Here is a 16,941-nt window from a genome sequence, read left to right on the forward strand (position 1 = left end):
TTTTCAAATTTGACTTTGGTTTTAATAGCAATTCATCGTGTCACAAGTTCTAGTATGTACAACTTTACACAAACAAATTAATTCATCCAAAGGTGATACAATAAGTTACAAATAATGATGACAACAGGCAATATAAATCGACGTACCAAAAAGTTGGCTTGCTTTACTAGCCCCCCGTTTCGTGATTGCTCTTCGTAAAATGCTTCCAAGGCAGGGAGCATGAAGAACACAACCAAACAAAACTGTTGGAAGGGTGCAGTGTGTAGTTTGATCTTAGCAGGCAGGGTACTTGCATGGTAAAAAGGGATTAGGCACACATCAAATACAGATACACTAGGAAGAATAATGGGAAGATTTGGAACAGTTTCTTAGGTTTATAATTAGGCCTATCTCGGCTGCCAATTCATGTCATTTCGTCAATTACATTGAAATGTTTTACTCTAATCAAGTGGAGCTAAACTTTCCCATATTTAGGCAACATTCTAAGAAAATCTATAAACTAGTAACAAGTTGTTCCAAGCACCGAACAACAAAAGAAACAGGCTGTAAGATATGATTATTGGTGTGTTCCTTGACTAGGAAAAAATTCCTGAACCCAGAATAGAGATTGTGAGTAGAACCCCACAAGTATCCTTAGCTAGAAAAACCGTCTCATTTTTCACAAAGAAACCATGTTAAAACAGCTTCGTTTCCAAACCATAGCAGGGAAAACGAGTATGCCTGTACCGTGACAGCCTTAAGCATGCCTTTAATGCAAGGATCTGTTTATGCGAACATGAAAATGTATGAAGCAGCCAAACTACAAAGAAAACAATAAAAAGCACTATCGTAGGCTTTATTCATGTGAAATGCAATAGACACGCGTTGCCTTGTAATAGCCTTGTAACAGCTTTTCGAAAAATCTGAGCCCAGAAAATTTTGAAGGCCGGTCGGGTATTTGGTTTGAACTATCGTCCTTGTATACCCAAGAAAGACGTTTATACCGTTTAAAATAGTGACTGCAGATCATATTACGGATATTTGGAAATCAGGAGGGTTCGCTTGGCCTAAAAAGTTTTCAATAAACTGAAAACTAGGGGCAACCACAATATATTAAATAGGTAAAAGTACTTTCTAGGAATCATTAGGGCTCTGAAGCCCCAACAAACCCCCTCCCCCTTACCCTGCTTCAGCAGTCCCTAACACAGAGTTCTTGATCATATTAGCTGTTACAGATTGATTCCCTATGCGCAACGTGTGTCGATAAAGCATAGTTTCCGAGACATTCCCATGTCAATCGTGTAGTGTTAATAAATTAGGGTATATAAACAATCTTGTCATAAAATTTGAAAATTAACAACAAAAAGTATTGCATTAAATGCAATAGTCTTTAAAAACAAAGTTTAAAGAACATTTGCAACTGCTCAATCGTGCAGGTGAAAAAGCTTTCTCTCTTTATAATTACATAATTATGTGCATGCGATGCAATTTTCTCTTAACGAAGGCATCAATACTTAACCCTTCAACCCCCGGAAATACAAGAATTTATCGTTCAAATGAACTGATTGAGTTCCCCATGAAGGGGGCAACATAGGCCCAAGAATCAAGACTATTTACAATACCAATGCCCATAAATAGCCCTAAGGGGTTAAAGGGTTTACAAAAGTTTGGATGAACAAAGTTTTGAACATACAAAATTGCATATGTGCTAGGTTGTTCTGAAAGCTTCTAATCAAACCGGGAAGCCTAACATATACGGTTTCAAGGCGTCCAAATGTGTCTTCCAAAGTTTACGTGCCAGTGTCACAGGTATGTTTCGTTTTTCTTACCAAATATATATTTTGAATATCCTCTAGAGAATATTCGTTTGAAAATTGCAAGGATAAGTCACCCCAAACCCCCTTGTATTCACCTCAAACACAAGGACAGCGGGGCTTGCAACGACAGTCCCTCGAGATACCCGGCTCCTCTTTTAACGATGGGGCTAATTCCAGGAAGACGAGGTCACCATGAATGTATTCATACCCCTTATTCTTTTAGGTGAAGTTTCCCTTGAATGCAGTAAATTATCGACAACCACCCAAATATAATTTGTTCACGTAAAGGCGATTTCTGTTACAACATACCACCAACCTAATAATTATACAGCTGCTAATATCGAAGAACTTTTCGCGCGAGTGACGTCAAAGTTCGTGACAGACACCGAGTCAGAGGACGATGAACTTTCCCCTGACTCGACTCCACTCGAAGACGCATTATTGTAGTTGTTATAGTACTCTTCATTGTCAATATCTCTCCGCTGTAACGCGTGCGACGGGCGACGTGGCACCCGCTTTTTGTGTGAAGTTCTCCCCGATGAAGAAGTTCTTTTCTGTGGTGTTTCACTTACAGATTTTATTAGTAAACCGTCCGATATATCGGCGGGACACGAGCAGTATATCATGTCTTTGCGCGGCGAAGCGGTAGTTTTACTATCCTTCAACGCGTCGGTTGAACTACTATTCGGTTCAACTCCTTTGATTCTATCATAAAAAGCTTGCGAGCCAAACCTCTGCGATGTATCATGTGATGTATCGTGTGATCGCTGAGCAGGTTCTGAGACAACGTCATCCACTCTTTGATCATTATATGATCCTGATGTTGCAGCCTCGGAGTCGCTTAGTTGAGATTTCTTTGCCGCCATTAACGGAATACTTTCGGATAAACTTCCTTCGCCTCGTATGTGCGCAAGTATCTCTCTTTCAGTAATGTTTCTCTGATTATCGGGATAAAGATGACCATAACCAAAAACCAGACCACTGCCATCATTGACAAGAAGAGGCGGCACAGTAAAGGGATTCGAGTTTTCCTGTATATCTCCAGCGGGTTCCTGGTGCTCAGTATTTTCTGCACTGACATTCTGTCGCTGCTTGGCGCGTGGATATCGATTTCGCCTTCCTTTGCACAAGCAAATGAGCACAACCCACACGAGTGACGTCAGAATTGTCACTGATATGACGGTGATAACAATGATGCCAATGAACAACTTTACTGGCATTGCTACAAATACAACAGGAAGACGTGATACTTTATAAAATTCATATAAAAAAGCCACTTATTTCTGATCTTTTATTTCACTTACATTTCAAACCTTGCCAGAAATTGTGAAAAACGCTCTCTAAATTGAAAGCATAAAGTGACGATAAACGTAATACGTTTAAAACAGACTAAAAGTTAAGACACTTATACGAGCTTCCAAACGAGAAATTACGTTCTTAGACTTCATTTTCAGATTGCCTTAGGGCGAATTTAATGCAATTATATTTGACATATGATTCTTTTTTATAATAACAATCGATAAATATCAGTTGCAGAAAATACCAAAATAATTTGAGTTGAATACTGGGTAAATTTGCAGTATAAACATAAGTGAATTGAGAAAAAAATGGAAATAGCATACCTTTTGAATTCACAGGTGCGTTTGTGATTGCAGAAACATCTGAAATTGAGACAATAAATTAAACAACTGTAAAACACTAGAAGGAGCTTAATTTGCCGGTTTATTGGCAACATATTCCTTCAGCCCTAAAGGGAATAGTCAGGTATCTGTGAATGTAAGACAGAGACAGAGCTTTCTTCGTATAGGCCACAATAATACTACAAAAAAAATCATACAAGTCACCAGCGTTGTTGATTTTCAATTCCTTTGGTTTGAATTTCTGTCCAAACCATATCAAAATGGCATGTGACCTATTTTCAAGGCCTTACAGACTAAAGAGGTTCTGACTAAAGCATGTGGTCCATCACAAACAAAAATGCTAGGCCCTATCCGAACTGACAAAAATATGATTGTTGATACCCATTTTTCACGCATCGTGTGAATTCAACTCTAGCCTTCTACAACTAAGCTATTTCTAATCCTAACATGTCCTGTTGTATCTTAAAATGTAGAACAAAATAACCTAATATTAAAGAATTAATATCTTATTTAATCACAAAACAAAATAACCAACCTGAAACAACTGCCAGCTTAGCTGTCTGGAACTTCATTCCCAGTGTATTTGAAACCCGACAAGCATATGTTCCGGCATCATTGAACTGCACCCCTAGAATGATCAGTAGCTGGTCCGAGACAGTGAACCTGCCGTTCTTCCCTTTCTCAATCTTGGTGTTGTTCTTGAACCACTCGACTTTAAGCTTTGGGTTGCCAGTGAAAATGCACTCGAATACAGCAGTGCTGCCGACTATCACTTTCTTGCTTTTCATTGGACGAACAAACTGTGGTTGGGCTGCAAGTCAATAATTTCGCAAAATGAGGTACCATTAAAAAACCTCTAGGCCACTTATGCAGCATAATTTGGAAAATGAACGCAAAGAATAAAGCAAAAGGAATAGTGTAACAGCTTGAATTGATGCCTTATTGCGACTTTTGAACTACAGTATAGTTCCGATGGTTCGAGCTTTCGGTAAAAGGGGCGATGAAAATGGTGCGAGTTAACAAATGTTACAGATATAAGGGGGTTGAAATGCATTAGGGGGGGTTTGAGGGGGAAATATTAACAGTCTGAGTGGACGAATGCTCGAAACAATTGGGTTTTCAATTACTTTAGAGAAGGTTCAAGGGTTATGCAAACAGTTCGAGTTAATGGAAGTTCGAGTTATCCAGAGTTTGAAAAATCACGAGTTCGAGTTACTGGAATCACACTGAAAACTATTGCGTGCGGGCACACGATCGTTTTGTTACTCCCCTTATCAACTTTAAGGAATTTGTAACCCACACAAATTATTGGGTTATGTTATTGATGCAGTACTGGAAACACGATGCTTTCAAAGGGAAAGCTCCAGCACATAAGGGTAGGAAACAAGACTGCAAACCACATACCTATAACCGTGAGAATCATGCTCGAGTTGATGGTTCCAACTCTACTTGAAGCTGAGCAAATGTACTCTCCGCTGTCATGAATTTTCACGTTACTGATTCCAAATTTGTAGCCATCTTCACTGGTGCTAATCCAAAACCGCTTTTCATCAACCGCTGGAAACGTGCCACCTTTCTTCCAGCTCACCTTAATACTAGGCACTGGGCTCCCTTTGGCCGAGCATGAAATCTGGACCGAGACTCCACTCCTGACTCGAGTGTCCTTCGGCTTTTTGACGAAGTACGGAAAGACTGTGCGAGAAAAAGGCATATTTAGTGCATGCAAATAAAGGAAAGACCACGGTAGCAAACTGCTCGACGGACTGCAATGAAATGCAATGAAATGAAATAAAATGTAAAAAAAAAGGAAACATGGCAACGCGTCGAGAACACAAGTAAATTATATAATGGTAGCTTTAATTCACTTTGGACAACTGTACCGGTCATGTGCTTGCGTTTTTCTGATAGGCCTACTTCGATCCACATCTGGGTATTAAATATTTTTAATCTATTTGTGTTCCTTGTTTTTTGTTCCCGGCCCGTTGCGGTAATTCTTATTTTCTACATTTATGAAAGTAGAAGTTTTAATAGAGATAACTTCAGTACAAATATATTCAAAAACACCAGCGGCGTAACATGGCCTGTCCAGACTGGGAATGGGGGTTTGGGGTTGGTAGATAAAGATAATTTTGTTGCTGTTTAACCCACGTTCAAGAAATTTTACGGACTTACTCTTAAGAAAAACCCCCTACACACTTAAGAAAAGAGAGTCTATCTACCAGTTTCAAAACAAAGGTTCTTACCAATAGCTTTGTAGACCAAGGGGAGAGGGGGGGGGGGGGGCAAATGATGCCCTGAAGAAACAAAGAGCCATGGATCTCTGAAAAGAACTTTCCGATAACACTTTGCGCTCTCCTTAGAGATTTACTACTAAAGTAAGTGGAGATTGCAGGTTTATAATAGCGCACTTTAAAAGACGTGGCTTTGCTGTCATATTATGACTCATACGAACGATATCATGATGTTTATTGCGCCAATAGACACTTTGTGCTGCCTAACATTATGCCACAGTCATGGAAACCGTGACGATGAGAAATAAAATGTCCACATGTACAACGTGTGCAACAATATTAAGCGATATACAAACAAAGCCAAGCAATTAACTGTCTCACCAACAACGGTTAGATTGGCTTTCTGCGACCATTCGTCCCCATAAAAGTTCCTTACATGGCACCTATATCGTCCAACATCAGTATAATCAACATTCCGCAAAGTCAACTCGCTCATTCGACGATAAACACGCATACCAATATGTTTCTGCAAAATAATTAAGACGGTGCAAATTAGCGTGAATGGAAGCCTCTTTCATTAGTCATAGGAACTCAGTCTATACATTGGTACTTAGAAGAGGGCGGGTATTTTAGGGAGATTCGGGGGGAAAAGGGGGGGGGGGTGACACCTGGACCCTGAGAGATCAGATAGCGTTCAACATGATCAGGAGTTATTCATTTTTTAGTCTAAATTTGGCATTAATAAGCTGTAATTCTCTTGCCAAGGGCGCATATGGCAGACATGCCCATGGCACGAATTTAAGTTAGGTAGTGGTACTGATAAATAAGACAACCCGTCATTTCGTTGCCATCATTTGCTCTTAGAGATTGTCTTTAAACTAAAAATTAATAGAGATTGTTTCCTTAGCGGTTCCCTGCCTAAATAGTTATATCAATCCAAGCTGGTAAAATTTCGCATGAAAAGTAAGAAATTGAATGCAGATCGAAGCCTCGCAAACAACCTCGACCCACATTAATTAGATAAAATTTCAAGACTTTTCAATACCTTTTTAAGAATGCAAATGATGGCGATGACTACAAACCCCATAAATACATACAATACTGCGGGCTAAATGCTTAGTCGGTGTATTTCAAAGTTGCCATTGAAAAAATTTTAAACGTGAAATGACATGTTGTGATCACAATTCCCTCAACTCTTTAGTTTATCCAGCGTACAAAGATGATACTGATGGAAAAGAAAGACGAAAGTGTCATGTACTGAGTATTCTTAAATGGTCTTACTTGGGGGGAGGTTTTGACAAGCTTGTCTTCGATGAAACGTTCGGTGTCATCACTCCCGTAATAATACCATTCCATGTTCATCGATGTTCTTGCTTTTCTGTCATCTAATGTTAATCCAAATTGTGGTGTATCTGGAAACAGTACTGTGGCAACACACTGAAGAGTAACATTCGAGTGTCTTCGGATCTCTTGTGTCTTAGGATGGACTATGATTTCTGGTTTTATTGAGTTATTTACTTTTGATGCTGAAAGTGAAAAAATTTAGAATTAGAAAGAAATACTTTAGATATATGAAACAAATACTTTTATGTCAAAACAAGGGTGCTAGGTACCAGATGTTTTATGGAATTTATCTGCTATAAGAAAAATCTCTACTATTATCTCTACATATTTCCACGGTAAAATCGAAGATTCCAAGATATTCAAGTTTTTAAAGATCTTACCACAAACAAATTCACTGTCGTCGATTTCGAGCAGGCTTTTCCCGTTAAGCCATAAAGGCATTTTGCATTTGCCAATAACAGTCTTCTCGAAGGAGTGCAGCCTGACCCAATTGCGGAGCCATCGTGTAGAACAGTCACAAATTAACTTAGGAGCAATCAGCCTCCTGAGGATTGGACATTGAAAAATCAATTCACGACGTTACGAAAAGGGGGGGGGGACAATACTCAAGGGTACAAAACTTGAGACTGGAACCTAAACAAACTACTTTGTCAAAGTGGCCTATTTATTACTAATAAATTTTATTCTGTATCACATGCACCATGATAAAAATTTGAAATTAAAAAATATGTACAGTATATTAATAAGTTCTGTCGCAGGATTGCCCTAAAAAACTGGACGGTTCTTGTGGTATTTCTTCACAATTTGAAAGGAAAAGTTTTTCAAACGTATCCAATAAGTCAGAAAGTGTATCGTTCTTTATTAATATGTAAGTTTTTAATTGATTTTTGAGCCGTCAAAACTCCAATAGGAAAGCATTTCAATAACTACATTACTAATGACATTTATTCATGATAAAATGAATTAACCTAATAATTTATAATCATACTTTAATTGAAGTCTTTTCAAATATGACAGTTTTGTAATCAATTTCCAGCAATGACTTAAAAAAATGGGCGGTCAAAAAAATTAGATGACAAATGAAATTAAAGAATAAATGATAATGGACGATAATAAAGCATGAAAATACTACTGCAGAGAAATAGCAGACGATGAAAACACAGGAAAACAAGAAAAACAACTCCTCTTTAACTTTACATACACATTGTGCAAAAAATCATATTCATAAACACAAAGGCCAACTTACATCTCTGAGATCATTGTAAGATCTGAGAAAGCTCTGGGCTGCACAATTATAACATCATTTGAAGTCAAGTTCCTGAAAAAATATTGGCGGTCAATACTAGGATATAACTTCATATAAAAAACATAATGACCAATTGCCTGATGATCGTATAAAGCGTGAAACTGAGTAGCATTTGAGAACCGTCATGTTCTATACATAACTAGCATGTATAAATATATGTATATATTTCTATGTTTAATTTATAGACATCAACTTGTAGATCTATAAGACTGAACAGGTCTGAAACTAAGGTGCATAACCGATAAACCCGTATATATTCAAAATTGTGATCTTAAAATTTGTTGGCCCTATTTCTTCCCTTTGCAAATGCAGATGGGAGACAAAAGTACAGAAAAATGAGAACAGTTGAAAACAGCTGCCCTACGATTTCGAAAACAGCCTTCACCGACATGACTAAGACCCTACACTGATACAAAATCAAATTATGGAATCGAATTCCTAAATTAAATGAGCAGGTTTAACTTCCTTTAGATTCCTGGATCGCATTTTAAGTAGTAATACAGAATCGAAATTCAAAGTCACTTGAGGGGTATAATCAGTTAAATCCTTTCGATTTATAATTTTCCAAAGCTGCCGATGACAACATTAATTTAAAGAAATCCACAAAGTCCAACCGAAAAATTTCTAAACAGTTCTACTCTAATTATTATTAATGTTTAAAAAGGAAAAGGGTACTAACAGCGAAACAAGATTGTGCAGTCCACGAAATGCGTTCCTTGGAATCAGCATTATTTGATTTCCGGAAAGATCCCTGTGTGGACAAAAAACACAATAGATTACGGAGCTGTAAAAACGAAATCCTAAGATTGAGTAATTTCATCCTATGTTGGTGGAAGATAAGAAACTTTTTAAGTAGGTCTTAAACGCGATACTATTTGAGAGTCAATTAAGAAACAATTAAAGTAATTTCATTCTAAAGAATCATTTTTGGTATGGATTGCTTTGTTTGAATCCACAGTGCAAAAACCACGGCTTATGAAGCAAACCATGATACTTAACATGTTTTATACATAAACTTTAATGGCAGAATTTTGTAACTTCACATCTTAAAAAAATTTGACAACGTGCGAGCATACTTACAAAGATCGAAGACGTAGCAATGGCTTGAATGCGGTATCCAGGTCACTCTGGCCTAAAGATATTTGGTTGTTGCTCAAATTCAATCGCAGCAAAGAGAATAAATCTTCAAAGGCCGATTTTGATATCTTTCTGATTTCGTTTCTTTCCAAATTTCTGCAAACAGCAAATAGATACTTTATAAATATATATATATACATTTCTAGGAACGCCAGGTTTAACGAGCAAACAATGGACAAGGGAAAGTCATTGACTTGATGGATAGGAATAATTTAACAACTGTCAATCAAAATTGATTTGCATACTTACAAATATTTAAGCTTTTTCAAAGGTGCAAACGGGCGCGAGACAAGATTCTTGAGGCGGTTTCCGGCAAGATTCCTAATAAACGTACAATATGCAATCAATATAACAGTAAATATGTAAATAAATGAAAATTAAAAGTACGATTTAAAGGTCGTAGTAGTGTAAAATATCTTCAGAGACTTAGGCCCAAAAAAACTCCTCCCGTTCAGTTTCTTACTTCTTTGATACCTATTCGTTTTATTGTGTAATATTCTGTATTTGATTATTACAATTACTTATATAATATTGTCAAATAATGTTGGTATTTACAAATTAATATCTAAAACTATTTTACAATGAAAAGTATCTAAGGGAGTTTAAAATAAACTGAATGAAAATTTATTATTTAGAAGAATAAGAATTTATTAAAGATTGCTTTCACTAGGGCCGTTGGGCGTCCATTTTACTTGGCAATTCCATCAGAGGTTTAGTCGCAAATGAAATTTAATGAAAATGAAGCAAATAGGTTGGATTTGGTATTCTGCGCTGGTAGAAGGATAAAATAAATCAAAAAACATTAGAAAAAGACTTAACTGAGAAAAAACTATAAAGTGAAGATGAAACAACCATTGATTTTTTTGTTGCTTTTGAAATTAAGGTTTTTAAAAAGCTATAATAAGAAAAATGCTGAAGAAAACATACAGTTGTTCAATGTTAAGCGCCTGTTCAAAGGCCCTTGGCTCGATTCCCTTAACTCTGTTTTCACTGATGTCCCTGGAACGAAAGAAAGCAAAATCACTTCAACAAAAACCTTTAGTATTTCAACTACTACCTGACACACATGTTGAATATTGCAATATGCATTTTATATGTTAGAAGCTGGTTTGGAAAGTTAAAATCTCAACTGCTGCAAGGGAAAACATGTTTGATGACACAGGCTTCATATTGACTCCCAATTCATTACAATTTGGCCAATAGCTGGTCAAGCAGAATGACAGCTTCTTGGCATAGAAACTTTGTTCGTCCTTGATCGTTAGAAACAATCTGTAAGAAAACTGTAAGAAAACCGTGCTGTGGAAAAGTCAACTTACAATACTTTTAACTTTTTCCCCATGTAGAACATATTGAAAGTGAGGTACTGCAAGCTGTTCCCATTCAGGTATCTAAAAAAGATCAGAGTTTGCTTATGAGCTCCTGTTAATCTCAGAAGTCGGAAAAACATAGTTTATTAGACATCTCTGAACGAACACCAATCATATGGCTGAACTAATTATACTTAGAAAGAAGAGCCTTGTCTAAGATTAGATTGGGAAAGGGAAAAATTTGAAAAAGCTTTGCATTCAAAATTCACAAAAAGATCTGAATGATCGTTCCATTCCATCTAAAAGAGGCAATCATGATTTCGAGACACTTACAACTCTTCCAGTTGTGAAGCTCCATGCAAAACACCCACACTGATCGTTTGAAACCGATTGTGAGAAAGATATCTACGAAAGAAGATAATTTTGCAATTTAATAATGTCACTGTTACAGGGGGGTATTTTAGACAAAATATGGTTTTGTAGAACATATTTTCAGGACTGGTGGAGACCTGAAACTATAAGCAGTAGTTTACGACTAAATAGCCACTTGCGTATGTGTAAAGAAGAGAAACTGAACCCTTTAGTATGTTGGCGCATGTGTTTTTATTAACAAATATCAACATAGGACTGGGTGAAGGAAACGTGAAATCCAAAAATCTGTCCTTGATTTTTGATAATACAAATTCTGATGTCTAAGTGTCATGTATGAGACTCGTGGTATTTTCTTCTAGGGTCTAATACTGTAGCACAAAATACGACACCCCCGTCTTTATGACAATGTTTAGCGATTGATATACCAAATATAGTAACAGCATCTAGCTCCTTAGCAACGCACTGCTTATCACTGTCAAATATCGAGAAGCAACAGTAATACACAAGTTTAAATCAATAAGTTGGTGTAAGAGCAGGACTCCAACTCGCGACGAGCTCAGCATATTTTCCCAAATCCCATTCTCCCATAAATAATTAATTGGTAAATTAAATCAAAAAAGGAAATGTTCTAAAAAGCAACAACTGGGAATAAATTCAATTTAATATATAAAGTTTTTTGAAGAGGTTGAAAAAAGGTTGGAAAAATCTATAAAACTGGTCCTATGAGCAAAGTCATGTTCATCCAGCCTTTGGCAAATGGGAGAAAAGTTCGAGACCTTAATCCAACCACAATTGGAAGAAAGTGTAGCCTGAAATTATATTGCTTTTAATGCCCTTTCTTGAGGCCCTCACCCATAAAGCCGCTATCCTTCTGGCCACAACCCTTACAGCCATCATCCGAATAGCCACAACCCATACGGTGACAACCCTTACGGTAACAACCCTTACGGTGACAACTCTTACGGTGACAACTCTTACGGCGACAACCCTTACGGCGACAGCCCTTACAGCAGCCAGTTTTTGGGACACTGCTTGCGCGTGCTTCTCGAGGACAAAGCATATAAAATTGTTGATAACTTCAAGAGTCAAAATATTGAAATAGATTTGAATATGATAAGAAACTCACAGCTTTAAAAGTGATGGGAAATGTGAGAAGAAAAAATTGACTCCGGTGGCAATCTCATTGTTATTAAGTTCTCTGAAAAATGAACAGTAAAACCAAAGTCAGAATACATAATCAAATATTTACGTAAGACCAAAGATTTTCTGTTAGCAAAAGGCAACAAGGAAGACTGTCAACTTTCCAACTCTTTGTGTGTTCGAGAATTGCTCTACTGCCGTATGTATCTATTAAATACCCATATCCAAGTAAAACAAATGCGCCATTTCCGATTGAAGGATCCCACATATCGCTACTCCAACAAAACAAATGAAAAACGGTATCTCTGGGGATTTCCTTATTCAACATGCATTCCTCTGGGATTATAAAATTCCCCATTTGGATTTCACGGATTTCTCTTAAGACTAAGTAAGCCAGTGAAGCAACCACTTGATAATTCAGCTTAAAGTTTGATAAGCAATAAGACAGTGAGCGAGCGAACAGAAAGAATGAATGCATCACACACAATCGAACAATTGAGATATTCATACATGCTGGGAAAACGAACGGACATTTTACAGCAATTTTGGGAACTCCTAAAGTCGGTCTAAATCAGAACCGAAGCCTTGATATAAATAGACAGAAAAGTTCGCCAATTGGTAAAAACAAGGGACAAATCAAAGGCGCCACTCTTTCTCTCTTAAAACTTCGATTTGTACCTACATTTCCTTAAGCTTTCGTTGCAATTACCAATCTATAAAATGTCAATCTTAAACGTTTCAAACTCCGCGGTTATCTTGAAATTTTACGTACACAAGTCATAGGAAAGTACGTTGGACGGGCACCAAAATTTACAAGGTGGTCAAGGAAAGCAAATTTGAATGGAGACGCAGATTCACAAGTAACTACTCACAGGATTTTCACATTTTGAAAATGTCGTCGTTGTTCCACTCTACAACTTTGACACTGCAGTGAACTTAGCTTATTGTAACCAAGTTTTCTGCAAAAAACAAGATGTAAGACTTTTGCCACTTATTAGTCTACAAGCATTGTATCCTATCTACCTTAAAAACGTTTTCAATTGCAATGTTATCATGTTTGCAAATCGTTGTTATCAATATTATTGCAAACTTTATTCTCATAAATACCCATTGATGACCTTATCCTAAAATTTCGCCGATGTCTCTTAAAATTGTCATGTCTTAAAAACCTGTAAATTTTGCATGTGAATTTTTTGTGTGCTTCTTTTTTGAAGTTTAAGAAGTACAGAAAGATATTCTCGTCATTCTATCTGCTGACGTAGGCGAAGTCTAGAATTTCCCTTTACGCAAAATGATTTATTTAAAAATGCGAATCTTTCTTTGGACATCCAGCTTCCAATTGCATGAAACTCGACCTTTTTTACCAAGTATTTTTAGCATGCATTGTGGTTAGATTGCAATGATCAGCATAATTGCATCATGCCGCATTATCCCGTATATCGATCCTCTTCAATTCTATAGTACAATCCGAAGACGAACGTCATCACCAGCTTAGCTTTTACAATAAATATTTCCAAGTTTATTGTCAATTTCTGATATCAAAGACAATAAAATCAAAGCTGGCTATAAGACTGTAATTAAAACTGTACTTTTTACAGCTATTTTCTTTAAGAATTAAAAACAAACAAGAAAATCGTTTGACAATATTCACTCACAGATGCGTCAAGTTTGGCATAGGAACTTCTACTAAATTGATCATTGACGTAAGGTTGTTGTAGCTAAGATCTCTGTTAATAAGAACAAATTATTGCAATCAGGTTTATTAAAACACTAGGATGCTAATAGAAATAAAATCATAAAACGAATTCCAGTTATCACCTTGCTTCTACGTCGAACAAGAAAAAGCACTGGGTATCTCTTTTATACACGAATATTAAATACTGGGACATTGCAATTTCTTTTAAACAAATTACCTTTGGGAAGTACTGAGGAATAGCTAATGGGGAGTCAATTATACTAAAAGCTAGTCAATGATAAGTAATTATCCTACAAAATTTGGTGACTGGATAGATCAAATAAGGTTTTTTATGTTAAACGGAGAGGTGACGAGCCAAATATTGTTGGAAAATCTAACGAAAAACATCTGGGAGTCAGTTCTTTAGGGGCAGGGGGATGTTAAACAGCAAACCCACCCTCCTCGAGACTAGCAGTTAATTCAACTGTAGATAGCCGAGGAGCGTCTTCTATCATAAATTCTGTAATGTCTTCTATGCTTAAATTGCTCATATATATATATATTTATTTACTTCATCATCTTAACTTCAATATCATTACATCAAAATTTTTGTTTTTTTTCTATGGTAAAACTAAGCTCCTGCAGAGATGCTTCACAGAATAATAGGGACATATGCCTTTGCCCCTCTTAGATCAAACAGCCAATTATATACTCACAAATACTCCAAGGAAGAGCCCGGAGGGAACGCATCTCTTGGCAGCTCAAGAATCTCATTGTGACTTAGGTCTCTGAAAGAGATAATAATCAGATGATAAAATAAACAAAACACGGGACCAATAATACTTGAATAAGCCTGAAGTAGACTAAACCTAGCTTAAAGGTGGAATGCGAGGTTTTTCACGACACCGAGTCAATTTTCGGTTATTATGTGGAATAAGATTTGCAGCGTTTAGAGAAAAGCCACGAACGACGTGCAGAAATAGAGCGTAATTAAAATGGCATCAACAGATCTTGGTTCATGCCAATGCACAGTACATCCGATAAATGATGATATATTATGCCAAAAATACGTCCCTTAATAAACCAAAACTAACAAATAAAGGCCAGACAAAGACGAAATTTAGCAGGATTTCCCATTTGAAAGCAAAATAAAGTACAGAGAGCGAAACCAAAAACACGAAAACGTTTCAAGACGATGACATTGCGATGACGAAATAAAAACAATGTTTACAAGCGTGGTTTCAATTTAGCCCGCTATTTTTCTTTCCATGACTAAATGACTTTTAGTGAATGCTGAAACGGCTTGTAATGCTGCGTTTGCGGTCGATTCCAATACCGCAGAAATCCATTAATCAATGCATGCACGCTTCTTAATTACCGGTTCGAGATCTCTACATTCATACGCGGGTATTCAAAAATTGGAGAAATTAATCTCTTAAGGAAATGTTTTCGCAAATTAAATTTCCACATAAACTGGTGTTGGTATTCAATTCAATTGAAACTGTTCGCGCAATGCATTTATTTGCTGTTACGTAATATTTTACTGAGGACCCGCCTTCCCAAGCCGCCCATATGCCACCTGTTGAAAAGCATTCGACGGAGCATGCAAAGAGGGCTATGCAACAGTCGCTGAAAGAGTCGAAAACATGACTCACAATCATCCGAGAGCCGCTGAGGAAACGCAGTAAAACGCGGGTAGCTGCAGAACAAGCGGCATATTTCACCGTGCTGACAATTTAAACAATGTATAGAAATGAGTTTTACTGCTTTTTTAATAAGAAGAATTGCGCATTATGATGATACCTAGCAGTGTTGCCTATTCCTAAACCATGATGATGAAAATTAGAAAACGGAAACACTAAATGAACGGACTAAGATGAACAGGACTGGAAGCGCGCGAAACGGGAACGTGATTTTTGACGCGCCAAAAATTTACCCTACCTTCATAAAATCATATCAGGCATTTTTAGAATAGAATTAACCAAAATGGGAGATCATCTTCAAGATGTAAACTCATCTACTGATAACGAAGAATACTAGCAAATTATTAATGAGTTAGTTTCGCAGAATAGCGGTCAATGCGTCCAAACAACGGTAGCGAAACCTAGAAGTTTGACTCTCACACTTATAAGCATATCGCCACCAGGTTTTGCCGGTGGCTGTCGATTCTAAAATTTTGGTCAAAACTGACTTAACGCAACCGTGAGAAATTTTGTTAAGGACTCTTTCTTAACTTTTACAATCACAAACTAACCACTAATTAGTCTTAAGGGTGATCAATTTTAAACATGATTACAGTACAGTAAGAATAAAAAAAGCCTACCCTACAATGAATGGTGAACTAAAAGGGGATTAAAAAAACATGAGCACCTATTAACTCTTAATGAAATTGTGTCAGAACTAAAGTAGGCATTTCCCAACAAACACGTTAATATTGCATGCGTGCAGGAATTCCAGTAAACAAGGTGTACGTCACCTTAACAAGAAGTTCGTCACCTTAACAAGGCGTACGCTACCTTAACAAGAGGTATGTCACCTTAACAACGGTGTACGTCACCTTAACAAGAAGTATGTCACCTTAACAACGGTGTACGTCACCTTAACAAGAAGTATGTCATCTTAACACGGCCTACGTTACCTTGACACAATAACAGCTAGATTGCTAGGAAATTTAAACAGGCTTCCGTCTATTCAACTATTAAACGCAATAGCATTTTTAAGACTAATTCTTCTGAGATAGGGGGTTCTAAGCTCGTGACCACTGCTTTCTAACGGCGTTATTCAAAGTTAAGAGTATTTCAGTAACAACAAAGCATTGATAAAATTTAACTTACAGCCATTTCAAATTGGACAAATTTGACAGCAATCCATTAGGAATGGTGGTTATTTTGTTCTTTGAACTGCAAAGGAAAAAAGTGAGGTCGTTACTTGTACTTTCTTCGGCTCCAAACCTTAAAAAACTTTACAAAATTATTGGTGAGACGAGGGAACTT

The 16,941-nt window shown here is 36.9% G+C and overlaps 1 protein-coding gene across 2 annotated transcripts in view; it reads right to left on the reverse strand.

Moving 5' to 3' along the window:
- Positions 1-16,941, reverse strand: part of LOC135692540 (uncharacterized) — a 32,140-nt gene continuing 15,199 nt past the window's right edge. For both annotated transcript variants that reach the window (XM_065210702.2, XM_065210703.2), the window contains exons 5-23: positions 16,783-16,848; positions 14,665-14,736; positions 13,929-14,000; positions 13,146-13,232; positions 12,260-12,331; positions 11,095-11,166; positions 10,771-10,842; positions 10,382-10,453; positions 9,704-9,775; positions 9,398-9,550; positions 8,997-9,068; positions 8,258-8,329; positions 7,392-7,555; positions 6,949-7,193; positions 6,049-6,193; positions 4,841-5,128; positions 3,972-4,247; positions 3,419-3,457; positions 1-3,018 (exon numbers count right to left, since the gene is read on the reverse strand). In XM_065210702.2, coding sequence (XP_065066774.1) covers positions 2,120-3,018; positions 3,419-3,457; positions 3,972-4,247; positions 4,841-5,128; positions 6,049-6,193; positions 6,949-7,193; positions 7,392-7,555; positions 8,258-8,329; positions 8,997-9,068; positions 9,398-9,550; positions 9,704-9,775; positions 10,382-10,453; positions 10,771-10,842; positions 11,095-11,166; positions 12,260-12,331; positions 13,146-13,232; positions 13,929-14,000; positions 14,665-14,736; positions 16,783-16,848 — 3,010 coding nt within the window. In that variant the 3' untranslated portion in view covers positions 1-2,119. The remainder of the gene's footprint in view (positions 3,019-3,418; positions 3,458-3,971; positions 4,248-4,840; positions 5,129-6,048; positions 6,194-6,948; positions 7,194-7,391; positions 7,556-8,257; positions 8,330-8,996; positions 9,069-9,397; positions 9,551-9,703; positions 9,776-10,381; positions 10,454-10,770; positions 10,843-11,094; positions 11,167-12,259; positions 12,332-13,145; positions 13,233-13,928; positions 14,001-14,664; positions 14,737-16,782; positions 16,849-16,941) is intronic.

The sequence above is a fragment of the Rhopilema esculentum genome, chromosome 3, assembly GCF_057945365.1.
Source record: "Rhopilema esculentum isolate cy_ngs chromosome 3, ASM5794536v1, whole genome shotgun sequence".
Taxonomy (NCBI): domain Eukaryota; kingdom Metazoa; phylum Cnidaria; class Scyphozoa; order Rhizostomeae; family Rhizostomatidae; genus Rhopilema; species Rhopilema esculentum.